Source organism: Diabrotica virgifera, chromosome 8, assembly GCF_917563875.1.
Source record: "Diabrotica virgifera virgifera chromosome 8, PGI_DIABVI_V3a".
Lineage (NCBI taxonomy): Eukaryota > Metazoa > Arthropoda > Insecta > Coleoptera > Chrysomelidae > Diabrotica > Diabrotica virgifera.
This window is the reverse complement of record NC_065450.1, coordinates 166,678,062-166,696,117: the sequence shown is the minus strand read 5'-3', so window position 1 is coordinate 166,696,117 and position 18,056 is coordinate 166,678,062. Positions and strand designations below refer to the sequence as shown.

Genomic DNA, 18,056 nt, shown 5'->3' with positions numbered 1-18,056 from the left:
TAATAACTCCACATCATATCTAATATAGGTATGTTTTGGAGCAATACATAGATATTTAGGCACTATGGAGCCACGGTTCTTAGACATTACTACGGTTGCCCAGATCGACTAACCAATGAACATTAAGGGTGCGATTACGTCACGAGTGTACTGTCATTTGAATCGTAATATGATTTTTTTCGAATCCTGATAAAACTAATAAGTATTTTAGAAAAATTTAAACGCAGAATAAAAGATTACATTATTACCGAGGGCGGAAAGCCCCTTATAGAATAAACAAGCAGTTTCTTTTGGATGAAATATTTGAAATTAGATATTCAACTTCTCTTTTATTTTCAGCCCTGTAACTTATTAAAATAAACATTATAAAAGTTTTCAGGGACTTTCGGCCCTCAGTAATAATGTAGTCTTTCATTCTGAGTTTAAATTTTTCAAAAATATTTATTAGTTTTCTCAGGATTCGAAAAAAATTAATACAATTAAAACACATTGAGAATTTTGACATGAGTCAAAATTTTGCATTAACTCAATGTAAAATTCTAAACTGTTGAATTCCAGCTTCCCTAATTATTTTGCATCAAAAGACATTAGAAACTATTTGTAGAGGGTTGAAATCTGTATTGAAAACAACTGTTAAAATTGGTCTACGAATTAAACATATTCCAAAATTTTGTAAAAATGTAATACATTTCAGTTTTTCAGCCCAAAATTAGGCCACACACAATGCAATAATGTTCACATTTTTGAACTGTCAATATTTTTATTTTATCATTTATTGTTTAAAAACAATACAGTTGATAAGATACCCTCAGTTACGGAGAAAGTATTAGTAATAAAGATTTTTTATTCAGTCAATGGTGTGAGCACTCAGTCACGTCAGTTAAATAGTAACGTGTGGCCTTTACATTTACACGCATACCTATTGTAGCAAATGTATCATATTTTTCAAAATTTTGGAATGCATTTAAATCGTAGAACAATTTTAACTTTTGATTTTAATACAGATTTTAATCCTCTACAAGTATTCTCTCATGACTTTTGATGTAAAGTAATTAGGGAAGCAGGAATTCAATAATTTCGAATTTTACATTGAGTTTCCTATGGCCGTTTTACGATTCACTATCCGGTATAAGATATAATGTGTATTATTTGTATTATTATTTAATAGTAACAAAAATAATACACAATAACACACATTCAATGATCGAAAATCATTTAAAAATATGGGATTGTGTACTCTTGTGACGTAAAGTCAAAAATATAAGTCTCCCCACCTCCGTCGGTCAAGACAACCGTAATAAAGTCTAATAACCGTGCTATGGAGCAATATTAAGCATGCAAAATATAGGTTATGTTACTTACTTCTTCTTAATTATGATATAATTCCACTTTCCACTTTCCACTTTTCCCCCATTAATTTGTGCTTATAATTTTTCGTAAACGAATAGAACTTGAGTTGCCTATTTCTTGTTCTATTTTATGTATATACACAATAGCATTTGCGAAGTTACATTCTCCTCAATGACAGTCCTCATGAAATGTGCTAACAATAATAAATAATGCAAAGTTTCTCCACTTCATGCACATGATCGTTTCTTGTATCCTCTCCAAGTACTTTAACATAGCGAATATGCCTACTAATAGTAGGAAATGAATTATTCAGCAGCGTACTATTGTTAAACAACATTTATTTTGTAAATTATAATTTTAATCAAGAGTAGTTGATAATTATCTTTTTCTACCAAATAAAATAAAAAAAGTCGTAGAAAAAGTATAGTATTCTACTCCCATATAATGGCTATTGTATGCTCGTTGAATAGTATAATATTACAATATTTTTTTCAGGTACCGCTATCGCATTTACTCCTTGGTTCTTCTTATACGTCATTCTAAGGGCGTTTTTGGGATTCATCTCCGTATCTGTGGTATTCAGTGGTTTCGTGCTGTCCATTGAACTTGTTGGAGGAGAATGGAGGACTGTAACTGGCATCTCGTATTTACTTCCAGTGTCTATGGGCTACGTGACCGTAGCTGGTATAGCCTGGCTGTTACGAGATTGGAGACATTTTCAGCTAGCAATATCACTTCCAGGATTTCTCTTCATTGTACTTTGGTAAAATGAATTTTTATATTTTATTAAGCACACACCTTTATATTATTTATTTCATTACTTTTAGAAGTAGAAAGGCTTAGCCCTACAAAAATGAAATTCAATAAGTAATTCAAATTGGAAAACTTTTATATGGCACCGAAATTGTTGTTAATGTATGTTTTAATGGATTGTTAAATTTTTAACATGTAAAAAAAATGTTGTATTTTTTACTGTATTAAATCCATAATAATTACAAAGCTAACTCTGTCCAGTAGAGCAGTACCAGTCATCCCTCTTACTTCTCACCCTCATCCCGACCCATACAGACAATTATACTTGGATATTTGCGAAAGGAAAAACACTCCTCTAGTACCACCCGTTGAAGGATGAAATTGTATATCGAGTGCCACTCATCTCGCGTTAAGGATACATTCGCTCTGTTTGGTGCTATTAGTCACAGCGTACGGACCAGTTGTCACACCAATGTCCAACCACACATTCGAAATATTTGGGTCCATAGTTTTAGCAAGATAAGAACTATTTATTCTTATCAAAATATTTTTACTTGTACTTTACGATTTAAAGATTATAAAGCTTTTTGTAGAATTGCAATTCATTTAGTAGTTTTTTATTTATTAGAAATAAAAATTCCAAAATTAGTAATCCCAAAAATTGGTAATAATTAACGCATTTCGTTCAGCAAAATATTGCAAATAACTTTTTTTCGAGAAATTACCAAGGGAGGAAATATTTTATTGTGCAACAAGTGAGAAAAAAGACATATTTCTCACGAGCGCAGAAGTTTGTTGGCACGAGCCGAGGCACGAAGTGAGTTCTCCAAATTGTTCTATAAAACACCAAATTGTTCTATATGGTCCACATATTGTTTAGTAATAAGTTACACCATTTTGAGCGTCGAGTTTGGGAGGAGGGGGAGGGGAAAAATCGGCAAATTTTTAGGTTTTTACGTTTTTCGTCAATATTTCTAAACCTGAGCGGTTTAGCGTGAAAAATATTCTATACAAAAATGTTGTAGGTACATGAAATTTGAAACGAAAATTTTACTGTTGGAAATATGTATATTCATGCGACATTGTCCATAGAAAATTCAGATTGGGTTTCTCCGTACCAGAGATTTATATGGCCTAGGTATGTAGAAGCCTCTTGGTGAGGTTGACGTTCCTTCAAGAGCTTATCAGTAACATACCACCGGCCATTGAAATAGCAAATTATATTTAGAAAACTCCATCCTGTTAAAAAAATTATTTTCTTCAGTAATAATAATATAATTTGTCCAAATATTATAAAAAATATGGAAAACCTCCACTTTACACCCTCCGTAACTCCGGAATAATTGATTTTAGAACAATAATTATGCATTGGGCCATTTTCGTTTCAAATTTAATGTAGAACCTTTTATAGAATATTGTTAACGCTAAACCGCTTAGGTTTAGAGATATTGATGAAAAACGCAAAAACTACTAATTTACCAACTTCCCCCCCACCCCCACCCCTAACCCGATGCTCAAAATGGTGTAACTTTTTTTGAACAATATGTGGACCATATAGAATAATTGGGTGTTGGAGGAAAACTTTAATTTGGGATGATGGGGTTAGGCCTTTTTTGGACCAATATAGTATACTATGTTTGGAATATAGAAACAATAGGGGAATAACCCTCCTTTTATTTTCCCCTCCCTAATTTTCGAGTATCTTATATGGTCGCCTAAGTGCACATTCAGAGGAGCTTCTTGGAGAATATCAAAGTAGTTTTAGGCCTGGTCGATCAACAACAGACCAGATCTTTGTGCTAAGGCAAATACTGGTAAAAACCAATGAATTCAATATCGACACATATCATCTTTTCGTAGATTTTAAATCGGCCTATAATAGTGTTTGAAACGAATGTTGGGCTGCGACAGGGAGATAAGCTGGCGTGTCTTCTCTTTAACATAGCTCTGGAAAATGCGGTCAGAGATGCCCGAATAGACAACAGAGGAAATATTTTATAAATCATCCCAAATTTTGGCATAGGCCGATGACGTGGACCTAGTTGCCCGCACAAGACTCAAACTAGATGAAATGTATACCACCTTCTCAAATGCCTCAAAAAATATGGGCCTGAAAGTAAACGAGGAGAAAACTAAGATGATGGCATCAACACCCAACAATAAGCCAGACACATCGTACACCAATTCTCTGTTGATAACTCTACCTTTGAAGTGGTGGAAAAATTCACATACTTAGACTCCCTGATCACCAAGGAGAACGTCATGACGGAAGAAATCAAGCGAAGAATAATCCTAGCGAGCAAATGCTATTTTGGACTAACTAGACATATGAGAAGAAGAAACTTAAGCCAAAAAACAAAAATAACCATATACAAAACCCTTATATAACCAGTGTTGACATATGGATCGGAGACATGGACCATTTCCAAGGCAGATGAAAACCTTCTGCTTATATTTGGACGAAGGATCCTGAGGGGCATATTCGGTGGCATCTGTGAAAATGGTATTTGGAGGAGGAGGTACAACTACGAGGTATACCACAGATATAAAAATATATTTGGTGGTAAAGACGTAGTATCTCTTATAAGAATAGGAAGACTAAGATGGGCAGGACATCTAGCAAGATCACAGCATAGCAACCCTCCTAGAAGAATCCTTAGTTCACAACCTGTGGGAATTAGAAATAGGGATAGGCCAAAACTTAGATGGAAGGCTGGTGTAAATGAGGATGGGAGAAAAATAGGCGCAGCAAACTGGCAACAGTTGGCAATGTATAGGACTGACTGCCGTAATAGACTTGGGAAGGTCGAGGCTCTTTCATAGGGCTGTAGCACCATTGATGATGATGATGATAGTATACTATGTACCTCCTTAACTTTGCAACCGTTCGTTTTAGAAGGATTATGCATAGGACCTTTTTTGTTTAAAATTTGATGTAGATAATTTTAGTATAGAACATTGTTTACGCTAAACTGCATAGTTTTAAAAATATTGACGAAAAAAATAAAACACTCCTAATTTACGAACTTCTCCCCCGCCTCCCCCCCCCACCTAACACTGAAAATGGTGTACAATTTGGTGTTGAAAGATAACTTTCACTTTGGATGTCTGGGTTATGCCTTTTTTGGATCAACTGCATCATACTATAAGTAGTTAGCGCAAACCTCATTTAAAACGGTAATCTGTTTACAGGTGGGTCCTTCCCGAATCCCCAAGGTGGCTTCTCGTTCTTGGAAAAACAAAACTAGTAAAAAATATTTTGGAAAAAGCAGCCAAATTCAACCGAAGACCTCTTCCACCCAACCTGGACAAACTATTGCAGCCCGAGACGAGTTGCGAATCGATTGAAGACGTTTCTGTGTTTGACTTGTTTAGGGTGCCATCTTTAAGGAAAAAAACATTCTGTCAGTTCATGATTTGGTTCAGCGTATATTTGGTGTATTACGGATTGGTGCTTAATCTTGGAAATATTGGAGGAAATCTATACATTAACTCGGTAAGGAAAAATGAGTTCATTATAACCTTTCGAAAGTTTATGGTACGTTAAAGAAATTATTTCGTAGTGATTTATTCTTAAATTTATTACTTAAGAATAATTTGTGAGTTTACTGCATACGTTATACTAGTACATAAATGAGAATCTGAATACCCAAAATATCAAAGTAATGTAAAGTAGGGTAAAGTAGGTTTGCGTATCTTCTTAAATTTTGTTCAATATACTTCTTTTTCTTCAAGTGCCATCTTCGTTCCGAAGGTTGGCGATCATCAGGGCTATACGTATTTTCGAAACTGCTGACCGAAACAATTCGTTGTTGCTACAGCTATACCATCCCCGTAGGTTCTTTAGCCAGGAGTTTCGTCATCTTCCTATGGACCTTCTTCTTACTATCTTCCCCTGCATAATTATTCGATGTAGTTCATATCTTTCGCCTCTTGTAATTTGTCCCAAGTATTGCAGTTTTCGTTTTTTGATCGTAAATATGACTTCCTTTTTCTTTATTCATAATTCTAAAGACCTCGACGTTTGTGACTCTCTCTGTCCATGATATTCTCAAGATTCTGCGATACATCCACAGTTCAAATGCCTCTATTTTTTTGGTATCAATCTTATTCAGCGTCCATGACTCCATTCCGTAGAACAGCACAGAAAGTACGTAACATCTCATCAGGCGAAATTTGATTTCAAGTCTCAAATCTCTTCCACAGAACACTCTCTTCATTTTAGTGAATATGGATCTGGCTTTTTCTATTCTTATTTTGATTTCTGCTGAGCTACCGTTGTCTTCATTTATAAAAGTGCCTAAATATTTGTATTTGCTAACTCGATCGATAATTGCATTGTGTAAATATAAATTTTGGGCATTTCGTGTTGATTTCGATATTACCATAAATTTAGTTTTCTTTATGTTCAAAGATAGTCCATATTCTTCGCTGCAGTCTGCTATCTTATTCACCAATGTCTGTAGCTCTTCAAGTGTTTCTGCGATCAGAACGGTGTCGTCGGCAAATCTCAAATTGTTTAATTTAACACCATTTATTTTAATACCTATGGATTGCTCAGAGAGTGTTCTATTCATTATGTCTTCGGAATAGAGATTAAATAGAATTGGTGACAGTATACACCCTTGTATCACACCTCGCTTTATTTTAATTTCTTCAGTGGTATTATTCTCTACTCTCACTACTGCTTTATGATTGTAGTACATATTTGCTATTAGTCGGATGTGTTCTCCAATGTTCGCCAAATATCGAGGTGGACTGTTTTCTTTGACCCACCTTGTATATACGACATTACCTTCTGTATAAAGTACCTACCCAATCGGAATCTAAGAGCTTTCAAATTTCAAAATTGATAAATTATACTAAATGAATTTAAAAAAAAAAGAGTTACAATAATTAATGAAAACCTGTAAAAAACCTTTTAAAGCTTTTAATAGAATATTACTATTTATTATGGCCATATTTTTTGTGCAGTGAGAAGCTAGACATCATTACTTGTTAGAGGTGTTTTTCTTTGTTTTTGCTTACTGTACAACTAATATTTATAATTATTTATTCTAATTAATGATGTAAATCAGTTTTCATTACCTGCCAAAATATATTAATTAACAACATAGGCCTGGATCTCGCGTACCAAAAAAAGTTGATTAATAGCAAACTGAAAATTTGTTAATAGCTTAACGGTGTCTAGTCGGACAAACTTTGATGAAGGGGAACACTGGAACAGGGAAAGTTTTAATTGTGGAACAGGTTACAGGTTTCGAACATCAGATTACGAAAAGTCCCATGTATTTTGTTGGGCAGAACTTCCAATTATTGATGCATTTTATATGGCGTAGCATTCTATATGCATTAATGCATTTTATATGGCGCTATTCACATTTATCTGACACCGATTTTTTGTTGGTGACGACAACAAATTTGCGCGCCCTCGTCGTGCGGAAAACAATAATGGACCGTGATAGTCGTGACGTCAAATCAATGTTGACTACTCTGAAAAGTTTTCCAAACAAAGCAAAAATTCACACATGGTGTTTGTTTTCGTTTTTATAATTGGAATATATTGCTTGTATGATGTTTAATTTTTACAAAATGGTAATGTGTTGGGTACCCGTGATTGTAATCAATGCTCATAGTATATTTCCCACCACATTTCCAAATAGGACTGGTTAAAAACCTGAAGAAACGCAGTATGTAGTGTGTAAATAAGGACATTTATAAAATTAAAAGCAATATGATTGATATGACTAACAAGGATTGTGTCTTTAGAAAAAATGTGCAGATGATTGTTAACCCGCGAGTAGTCGCGCGGTGAGATAGAATCTCAATTTTTATCCATTTTCGCGATAACTTGACGAAAAATTTTGCAATTTTGAAAAAATTTCGTAAGTGCCTCGAGGAAGGGCGTAGTAATGCGTAGGAATTTTTTTTTCTTCTTCTTTTTGTGGAATTTATGGCTTTGGGGAGAGCCAATCAGCTTTAACCCGCGAGTAGTCGCGCCGTTAGATAGAATCTCACATTTCATCCTTTTTCGTAATACAGTAAAACCTGTCAGTAACGGCCACTAAAAATGAAAGAAATATTGGCCGATATAGAAACGTGGCCGCTATTGCCACTTTTTGTAGTCTACATATAATTGGTTTGGGAGATTTTTAAACTGGCCGTTAGGACAGGTGGCCGATGTTGGCAGGTGGCTGTTAACACAGGTTTTACTGTACAGTAAAATTTGTCAGAAATGGCCACTGAAAATGAAAGAACTATTGGCCGATATAGAAAGATGGACGGTATTGCCAGTTTTTGTAGTCTACATACATATAATTGGTTTGGGAAATTTTTAAACTGGCCGTTAGGACAGGTGGCCGATGTTGGCAGGTGGCCGTTAACACAGGTTTTTTTAATAAAATTTTTAGAAATAGGTATATATTTTCAATATAAAAAGTAGATAAAAATAGTACAAAATAAAAACTTGTTTTAAATTCGTATTTTGAGATAGAATCTCACACGCGACTATCGACGTTACAGAAGTGAGCGCGACTACTCCCGGGTTAAAATAAAATAAAATTAAAAATGTTTACACAAATCACGTGTATAATCAATAGGGCTTTTCATTCACAGTCATTTGTTTCGAGCTTCTGTCATGTGTCACATAATATTAATATATCTACGACATACGTTATTGGTATATACAATAATACAAACGAAAGACGTATGACGTAGATATCTTAATATTATGTGACACATGACAGAAGCTCGAAATAAATGACAATCGATGAAAAGCCCTATTGACAGTTGCTTTGGTTGGAAACCTTTTTGACGTTTTGACGTCACACTATCACGGTCCATTGTGTCGGATCTCGCTCCCCAATGAATATAATAAGAATAGCGCTGTTCACATTTTTGTCAGGGGTCGGGGCTAGTGATGCCACATAAAGTCAACAGAAAATTCGTGAGATTGGGAAAAAATAACCGATGAGATTTCGCTAGAGTTAAATGATAAATAATTATACAATACATAATATAATTACAATTTATAATTTTAAATGTGTTAAAAATATTGTCAGATATTATTGTCTTCTGTTTTCTGATGTGGAAGTATTATTAATATTGTCATAGTCTACATTTTATTTTCAATATATTTAAATTGAATTAGAACACGTATCAAAAATCAGTGAAGAACTGCCTAGGTAAAAAGAAAAAATATGTTATTGAATTGAATCTTTGTAATTGTGTATTGTACTCACCTTGTTCTCATAAATCAGATTGTCGGATTTTTCTTTGAGAAGAGAATAATTATTTTATTGTCAGCAAATATACAATTTTAGGATATGTGTATTCTACTTTTTAAATATCGTTTATAGTATAAATTTCAATGAATGCACCTAAAGTTATTAACATCCGTTCGAAGACATAAATATGCTATGAAGTAGGGGAGAGTTGGACAAAACGGGATACCATTCTTGTTTACTTTTACTACGAAAAATATGTTAAAGAAATTATCATAATATTATTTTTTATAGGTATAACATTTATTGCAGCACACAAAACACATATCTTTAGCTATTTTTAATAACTGCAAAATAGTAAAAAAAAATATTTAATAAAGTCCTTCACATCCCGTTTTATCCAACCACGGTTGGATAAAACGGGATAGGTTTATAATATGCAATTTTTGGTATAAAATTATCTAAAACTTAATTTATGTCTAAATTAGGTCGACATTAAACTGTTTAGTAAAATTTACTCTTGAAAGAATAATATCTTCAGTAGTCAGAAACTTCAAAATAAGCGTTTTTTATGTTTTATGGCAAAATGGGAAATAATACCTTTTATTTAGGACTAGGTACTCTCCCTCCTGTCGTTTCCCCATTACTGAGGATCGTGATTTCTTCCAATATTCCTAACAATGTTTCTCCATTGGTCTCTATCTTCAGCTGCTCTAAGAGCTTCGCAGAATGAGTTTCCAGCTGAATGCTTTATTTGGTCAGACCATCTAGTTGGTGATCGCCCTCTTGATCTTCTGCCCGGAACGTTTCCAGAAACAATTAATCTCTCCAAACTGTCGTCACCTCTGCGAACCACGTGACCAAAGAATTGCAGAATTCGTTGCAGACATATTGTGGACAGCCTTTTTTTAATATTGAGTTGGTTTAGAATGGAGACGTGTATCCTATAAGCTGTCCAAGGTATGCGCAGCATTCTTCCCCAGCACCACATCTCAAAGGCATCAATTTTTTGGAGCTCGCATGCGCGAAGAGTCCAAGTCTCTGCTCCGTATAGAAATATTGAGAATACAAGGGCATTCACCAGTCTCATCTTGATATTTTGAGAGAGAGATCTGTCGTTCCAAAGTTTAGTTAGGCGACTCATCGCATTTTTTGCCATACCAATACGTCTCCGAACTTCTGCTTCACAGTTACCATCGTTAGTTATACTAGACCCGAGATAGACAAAGGTTGACTAGGTACGTATATCAGAAAAAAAGGCACATAAAATATGTTGTTTTTCTCTGCCGTATGACAAAACGCTTCATATCTCTTTTTAAAAAATTAATAGACCAACAAATAAATAGGTAGGCAAAACGGGACATAAGAAACTGTATCCCATTTTATCCAACTTGTGAGTGTCCCGTTTTGTCAAACTCAGACATTTTTCAAAACAAAAATGGCTGCTGTCTAAATGTGAAAGTAAAATTAGGTAGACTACACATGAGAATATTCGTCAATAACTGCTTAATTGAATGTGATAGTCACCGGAATTATATTTTTATATATGTAGGCAGTATAATGCAGAAAACAACGCACTTAAAAGTACAAAGTATCAAAAAAATAGAGTCAAACAATTCTATCTTTTACATCGAGGTAAAACGAACTGAGAATGTTAAAATGACGACTGATAACAGGTTTCTGTCGTTGTCCGATTGATAGCACCACTAGTTGGGTCTCTAGGCTAGGTATCCAGTTTTATCCGACTATCCCGTTTTATCCAACTCTCCCCTACCCTATATCTGAGAACTATAAAAAATAATAGGTAAACACCGGCACTTTTAAAAATGCTGATTTTCTTTTATTATCACAGTTCCCTCGCGTATCTTCGACCTTGGCGACAAGCGACAACCGATTATTCGAAGTGTGAATAGGGTGGCCGACATCCGATTTAATATACGAATCCGACACACGACAAGTGGGAACGGGCTGTTAACCTTGCGATTACCAACCTTTTTTTGTTACACGGATGACCAAGGGGGGGAATGACCCCAGGTTAAAAATGTCAAACATGACAATTAACAAAAAGATGAAGGTTTTTTTTATGGCATGGACTTTATGTCATTCAGCCAGTCACAACATGAGTATTAGTGTCATGTGTAATGTATTTATGTTAAGTAAGTGTCTTGTTACTTTGCAAAGTCGAGGTCATTAGCGTAAAACTACTTGGAATTACACATAATAGACGGTATTTTACTAAACATCAACTTCAGAATATATTTTTTATTCGTAAAATATAGGTAATTTTTTTTATTTCAAAATATGAGGATATCTAGAATGATATTAAAGTCAAATAAAAAAATAATGAGTTAAAAATTGAAAATACTTTTGAATTTATTTACGAAAAACATACGCTGGGGCCAGAATTTCCCCCGCTTGGTCATCCGAAGGTTAAGCTATTTACAAATTTTCAGCTTGCTATTAATCAACTTTTTTTATGCGCGGGATCCAGGCCTATACGACACTACGACATTATCATAGTGTATAATCAATAAAATCAGATTACATACAATGATCACTACCTTCTAACACTTGCTCCATAAAAACAATAAATTTAAAATAATAATTGCAATACTCAATAACTGATGTCCATTTTGTTATGTAGGCTCTACAAGGCGTAGTCGAGATCCCTGCAATAGTAATCAGCATCTATTTTCTTCTCAAGAAAGGTAGAAGGTGGCCACTTTCCCTAACAATGATTACATCTGGAATAGCCTGCATACTCACCTTCCCCATATACTTCCTGGACAGTAATCTCCAGTGGGTAATAACTTCACTAACGATGATTAGCAAGTTCTGTATCAGTTCGTCAAATGCGACTACGCCTGTTTTTGCAGCCGAACTGTATCCAACTACTATCAGAAATATTGGCGTAGGAGCTGCCAATGTCTCAGCTGGGATTGCTTTAATGTTGGTACCATATTTGTGGCTACTGGTAAGTGACAACTTATTTATTTTATTACACTAAGTAGTCTAGTCTAACCGAAAACATATACATGAAATAAAATATAAAAATGGAGTCATTACAAACGACAAAAACCAGATAGTAAGCATTGTTGAAGATTACTACACAGAATTATACTTGTTCCAGTGTAGCAAAGCCCGCAACCCATGATATGGAACGAAGAATTCTAAATGTAAGATCTGAAACACTACCAGAAATTACTAATGAAGAAGTTATAACTGCCTTAAAACAGATGAAAAATGAAAAGACTCCTGGAGACGACGGAATAACAAAAGAAATGATTACTTCTGGGGGTCAAACTATTTTGGGGATAGTTAAAATCTTAACGAACAAGTGTCTCTTTGGCAACTTCTTGGCAACATGCGAAGGAACTTTTATAGAGCAGTCAATGAGGGTATGTGGCTCCGAATTCCATCCTACTATATCGATTTACGTGATATTGTCACAGTAAGTACGGAATAGCCCAAGAAACAAAGTCTACCCTATGCCGATATGTGCTTTTGTCTTGGGAGCGGTTCCCACCCCTTCTCGGGGGTGGAAATTTTTTTCTTTAATAACTACGGAAGTTGCTAGAGAACCAAATATTAAGCAAAAACTGTTCTATAATTTTTTTTTCGAAAAGTTAATACTTTTTGAGTTATTCCTGGTTGAAAATTGGCCATTTTCATTGAAACATAACACCTTTTCAAACGGTTTTTTGCGAATACCTTAAAAACTATGCATCTAACTAAAAAAACCATAAAAAGGTACATTCCATGTCAAATCACTCAGAAAAAAAATTTTGGATCTCCGATTTGTCTGAAAATTGGTATATAGCTTCTGCAGGACTTAAAAATAAGATATTTAAGGTCAAAAAATCTTCTTCTTCTTTTTTCTCAAAATGTTATTTCATGCGATTTTACAGTGATTTGGTGTTTATTTAAACAAATTTGCATTTTCTGTCGTAAAGTATCAATGAAAAACATAATATTTTAATAGAAAGGACTCAAAAATGGCATTATATGGCATTATAACAAGTTATTTTGAATCAAAACAAGTTTTTGATCAAATTTTATAGTGTAAAAAACGTTAAAATACCGTTTTTTACTTTTTCCTCCATTCCCAAAATACATCATCATCGATTTGGCTGAAAATTTGCCCACAGATAGCCAAAAGATAGAACTTTAAGTGGTTAAAAGGATTTGAATTATATTACAATACCAAAAAAGTTACATGCAGTAATATCAGACTCAAAAGTATATATTAGTCAAGTCGGGATAGCATTTGACCTTGAATGCCCAGCTGCCCAAAATTTTATTTTTCTGATCTTTAGGGGAGTCAATAGTAGCCTAAATTTAAAATCACGAATGAACTCCTCCGTTATGTTAGCCGCCATCTTGATTTTAAAGGAGAACCTGTTTTGCTCAATATCTCCGCCATTTTTAACTTTTCGACAAAAATGGTAGGAACTGAAATTGTTCCAAATAAATCGTATTTACAATTGTTACAATTTATTTTTAACAATTTTTGTCGTGAGGTCGATATTTTCGAGTAAATTGTACTTATAGTAGACGCCTATATTTTTGACTACAATATTGCATGTAACTTTTTTGGTATTGTAATATAATTCAAATCCTTCTCACCACTTAAAGTTATATGTTTTGTCTATCTGTGGGCAAATTTTCAGCCAAATCGATTATGATGTATTTTGTATAAAATGTATTTTAACGTTTTCTACACTATAAAATTTGATCAAAAGCTTGTTTTGAATCAAAGTAACTTGTTATAATGCCTTATAATGACATTTTTGAGCCCCTTTTATTAAAATATTATGTTTTCCTTTGATACTTTACGATAGAAAATGCAAATTTGTATAAATAAACACCAAATCACTATAAAATCGCATAAAGTAACATTTTGAGAAAAAAAGAAGAAGAAGATTTTTTGACCTTAAATATCTTATTTTTACGTCCCGCAGAAGCTATATACCAATTTTCAGACAAATCGGAGGTTCAAAATTTTTTTTGCTCCAAAATTGATTGGTTTGAAATGGAATGACCCAAAAACATTTTTGTATTTAAATGCATCGTTTTCCTTCTACAATACACTTTACTATAGTGTTCTTTTTATGTTCAAAAAGTTGGGCGGGTTTAAAATGAATGGTTTTTGCAAAAAAGATCAAATTATTGAGCGAATTTTTAAATTTTCTTTAAAATCTTCTTATTTCTCCATGTAACTCGAAAATGATAAGAGATGCCATAAAAAAATGCAGGTTTCTTTTAGATAAACATTTTGATTTTATTTTTTATGATAGTATCTCTTATCATTTTCAAGTTACATGGAGAAAAAGGAAGATTTTTAAGAAAATTTAAATATGCGCTCTATAATTTGATCTTATTTTTTTTAACCATTCATTTTAGACCCGCTCAACTTTTTGAACATAAAAATAACACTGTAGTAAAATGTATTGTAGAAGGAAAACGATGCATTTAAATTCTTGTGGATGAGGGGTCTAAAAAATCTTTGTTACAGAAATTAATCTGGCAGTCAAGTAATGTTTTTGTGGATTATCTAAACGACTTTATGATTCCAGAAATCCAATAATAAAGTCTAAACGTGTTACAAACAATGTAAACATCTCTTTGATGTGAACATCAAAGAGATGCTTACAATAGGTGTTATATCTATTCTAGAAGAATTTTAAAAACTGATAATCATTGTTGGAATGCAATAATATTTTTAGGTAGGTACCTATACATATTTTGAAATAAATAATGCATCTCCTATCAGTCGTTTGATATCGATGTTAGTGTCGACAACTAAGCTCCTAAGATTATATTGAATTACAGTGAAAGTAGATAGTGGGAATAAAATGTCCCGAAAACCATTATCAGCTGCAAAACTGCAAGATATTGCTAATAATTTATGGGATTCCGATGATGAAGAATCTCCTGAAGTAGGTGGCATTGAAAGTGACTCGAAATTGAAGATCATCTTTAGGAAGCAAGTGAAGAGGATGATCAGCAAGTAGTATTTAGTGATAATGAAGAAGAATGTGTAGCTACAAGTTCCCAGATTTCAGAGTGTATAATTTTTGAAACTAAGGATGTAATTAACTAGAAGAGTCAACCACAACCGACAGGACGTATGCGATCCTGCGACATAACAAAAAGAAAAGTGCACAAAGTAATGTCAGCACCTGGTCAAAGTGTAGATGATCCTGTTGATTTCTTTTGTTTGTTTGTGGACGAAAAAATTGTGAACGAAATAGTGAAGTGTACAAATAAAGAAGCCGAAAAAGTCCTGGGGATAGAGAACTGGAAATATTGCGACTCTACAGAGCTATATGCCTTTATTGGACTACTACTAACTGCAGGGCACCTGACTGCCAACATCCATAATGTTATTAGCCTATATGACTATATTTAAAGCTACAATGAGGTTAAAACCATTCAAAAATTTGCTGAGATTTGTTCGATTTGACGATAAGGACACGAGGTCTGAACGAAGAAGGAATGACAAATTAGCACTCTTTTCAAATAAAATGTCCTGGTAAATTTACAATAGTTTTCATTTATTTATTAATTAACTCTTTATTTGGCTCCAAATGTTTATTGCTTGTGAATAAATATTTTTTCTACCAAAGTTTCCTTGCATTTCATTATTTTGTGCAAATCCTTCAGGTAGATAACACCCTCGAGGTAGACCGCATACTATAGTAGCACCTTTATTTAATCTAGACAATTTAAATATAACTTTAATAAAAAATCAAAAAAGAATATTAGAAATATATGGGTAAATATAAATAGTACATTCAAGAACAGTGGTGGGCCCAACGGACCCGAGGTGCCCGGTTACGTAAGTAAAATGTGTTGCCCGGATAAGGGTTAAATATACTTCTCAATTTTTTTCTTAAAATTCGCAAGTCATCAATTTTTTGCAGCATATCATTTAATATTGCAGATTTGAAAGGACTTTTCAAGCACAATAAAAGGTATTGGTAGAATTATACACCTAAAATCGACTGTTTCTCTGTTATTTCAAGTTGAATACACTAATTTGAACATCCACCAAAAAAACAAACTCTATTTACCTACCATATCTCTTTTTGTGGTATAACTAGAATATTGAAGAAGGAACAAATCTCTTTCATTTTTTATGAGCTACAAAAATGTTTTATACAATTTTTTTAGTTAGATGCATTGTTTTTAAGGTATTCGCAAAAACCGTTTGAAAAGGTGTTATATTTCAATGAAAATGGCCAATTTTCAACCACTAATAACTCAAAAAGTATCGAGTTTTCGAAAAAAAATTATAGAACAGTCTTTGTGTAGAATTAGGTTCTCTAGCAACTTCGGTAGTTGTTTAACCAAAAAATTTTCCACCCCCGAGAAGGGGTGGGAACTTCCCCCAAGACAAAAGCACACGTCGGCATAGGGTAGACTTTGAATAAGGAGATATTTTCAGGCTATTCTTAAAATTTCATTAAAATCCATGCAGTAGGATAGACTTAGGAGGTAATAACCTGTTCTTGCTCTCATTGACTGCCCTATTACTTTTATGTTAGAGTTTTTAACTACATGGTATACAGACAAGTCCCGAGAACTTTCCCGTTTTAGTAAAATATTTTTAGTCTTGAAACTCATGTTTATATTTATTTCTTCTTGCAGTCTTCCTTCCATCCAAGTCTGCCCATGACAGTCTTAGCAGCATTCGGCATATTGGGGGGTCTTTGCGTTCTGCTTCTACCTGAAACAAAAGGTGTTCCATTACCAACTACGATCAAACAAGAAATAGAAGGACGGAAGATGTCACTAGCTGGACCCAACAAGAAGATTAACAACAACTGTTCAGCATAGCGGCTACTGCAGGGGAAATAGTGTACAAAAAGACAAGAGACTTGCCTCATGAACAAATCTAAGTATGAATACATTGTCTTAGACCAGAGGTTCTCAATCTGTGGTACATGTACCACTGGTGGTACATATCATTATTGGCGGTGGTACACAAAACACAGAAAAAATTAAAATAGTAGTACTTAGTAAGTATTGATAATACAATTTAAAAATATAGGTGGTACCAAAAATAATAAAAATAACTGTAGGTGGTACATCACTCAAAAAGGTTGAGAACCGCTGTCTTAGACCAATCAGGCATTATGTACTTAATGTAAAAAATGTGCAATTATTAAGTAGTGGTACAGTTCTGAACAGTGTTAATAGAAATACTCTATAATTTTTTAAATGAAAGTTTTGATCCCTAGAACTAAACTTAAATATATATTGTTCATTTCAAATCAAATGTGGTAAACGACTTTTAAAATATATGTAAAGGTAAGCGACTAAATACTCCTTAATCCATTTATATTTAATGTTACGATAAGTATAAATATGTAACAATTTATATTTAACTAAAACAAAATGGGCGACAGCTCAAACATTGTTTGCAATGCCAGAGTATAAGATTTATGTAGCCGATAATATAATAATAGAAATAAATCGATAAAAATTATAACTTGTTGTATCTCTCTATTTTATTTCTTTGTTTCAAAGCAAGTACATATATTATGTACTTTCAGTTTAAAATCTTAATAGTATCATAATCAAATAGGATCAAACAAGTATTCATTTTTTTTTATACTTCACTATAATACATCACAATATGTTCTCCGTAAGTATATTGTTTGTCTTTTCCCTTTCTTTTTAATATCTTGTATTTAATATCTTGATGACAAATCAAGATATCAC

The 18,056-nt window shown here is 33.5% G+C and overlaps 1 protein-coding gene across 9 annotated transcripts in view; it reads left to right on the top strand.

The window, feature by feature from the left end:
• LOC126889552 (organic cation transporter protein-like) overlaps positions 1–17,828 on the top strand; it is a 557,313-nt gene extending 539,485 nt beyond the window's left edge. For all 9 annotated transcript variants that reach the window (XM_050657918.1, XM_050657915.1, XM_050657920.1 and 6 more), the window contains 4 exons: positions 1,846–2,113; positions 5,296–5,599; positions 11,971–12,300; positions 16,980–17,828. In XM_050657918.1, the coding sequence (XP_050513875.1) occupies positions 1,846–2,113; positions 5,296–5,599; positions 11,971–12,300; positions 16,980–17,168 (1,091 nt within the window). In that variant the 3' untranslated portion in view covers positions 17,169–17,828. The remainder of the gene's footprint in view (positions 1–1,845; positions 2,114–5,295; positions 5,600–11,970; positions 12,301–16,979) is intronic.
• Positions 17,829–18,056: the final 228 nt, after the last annotated feature.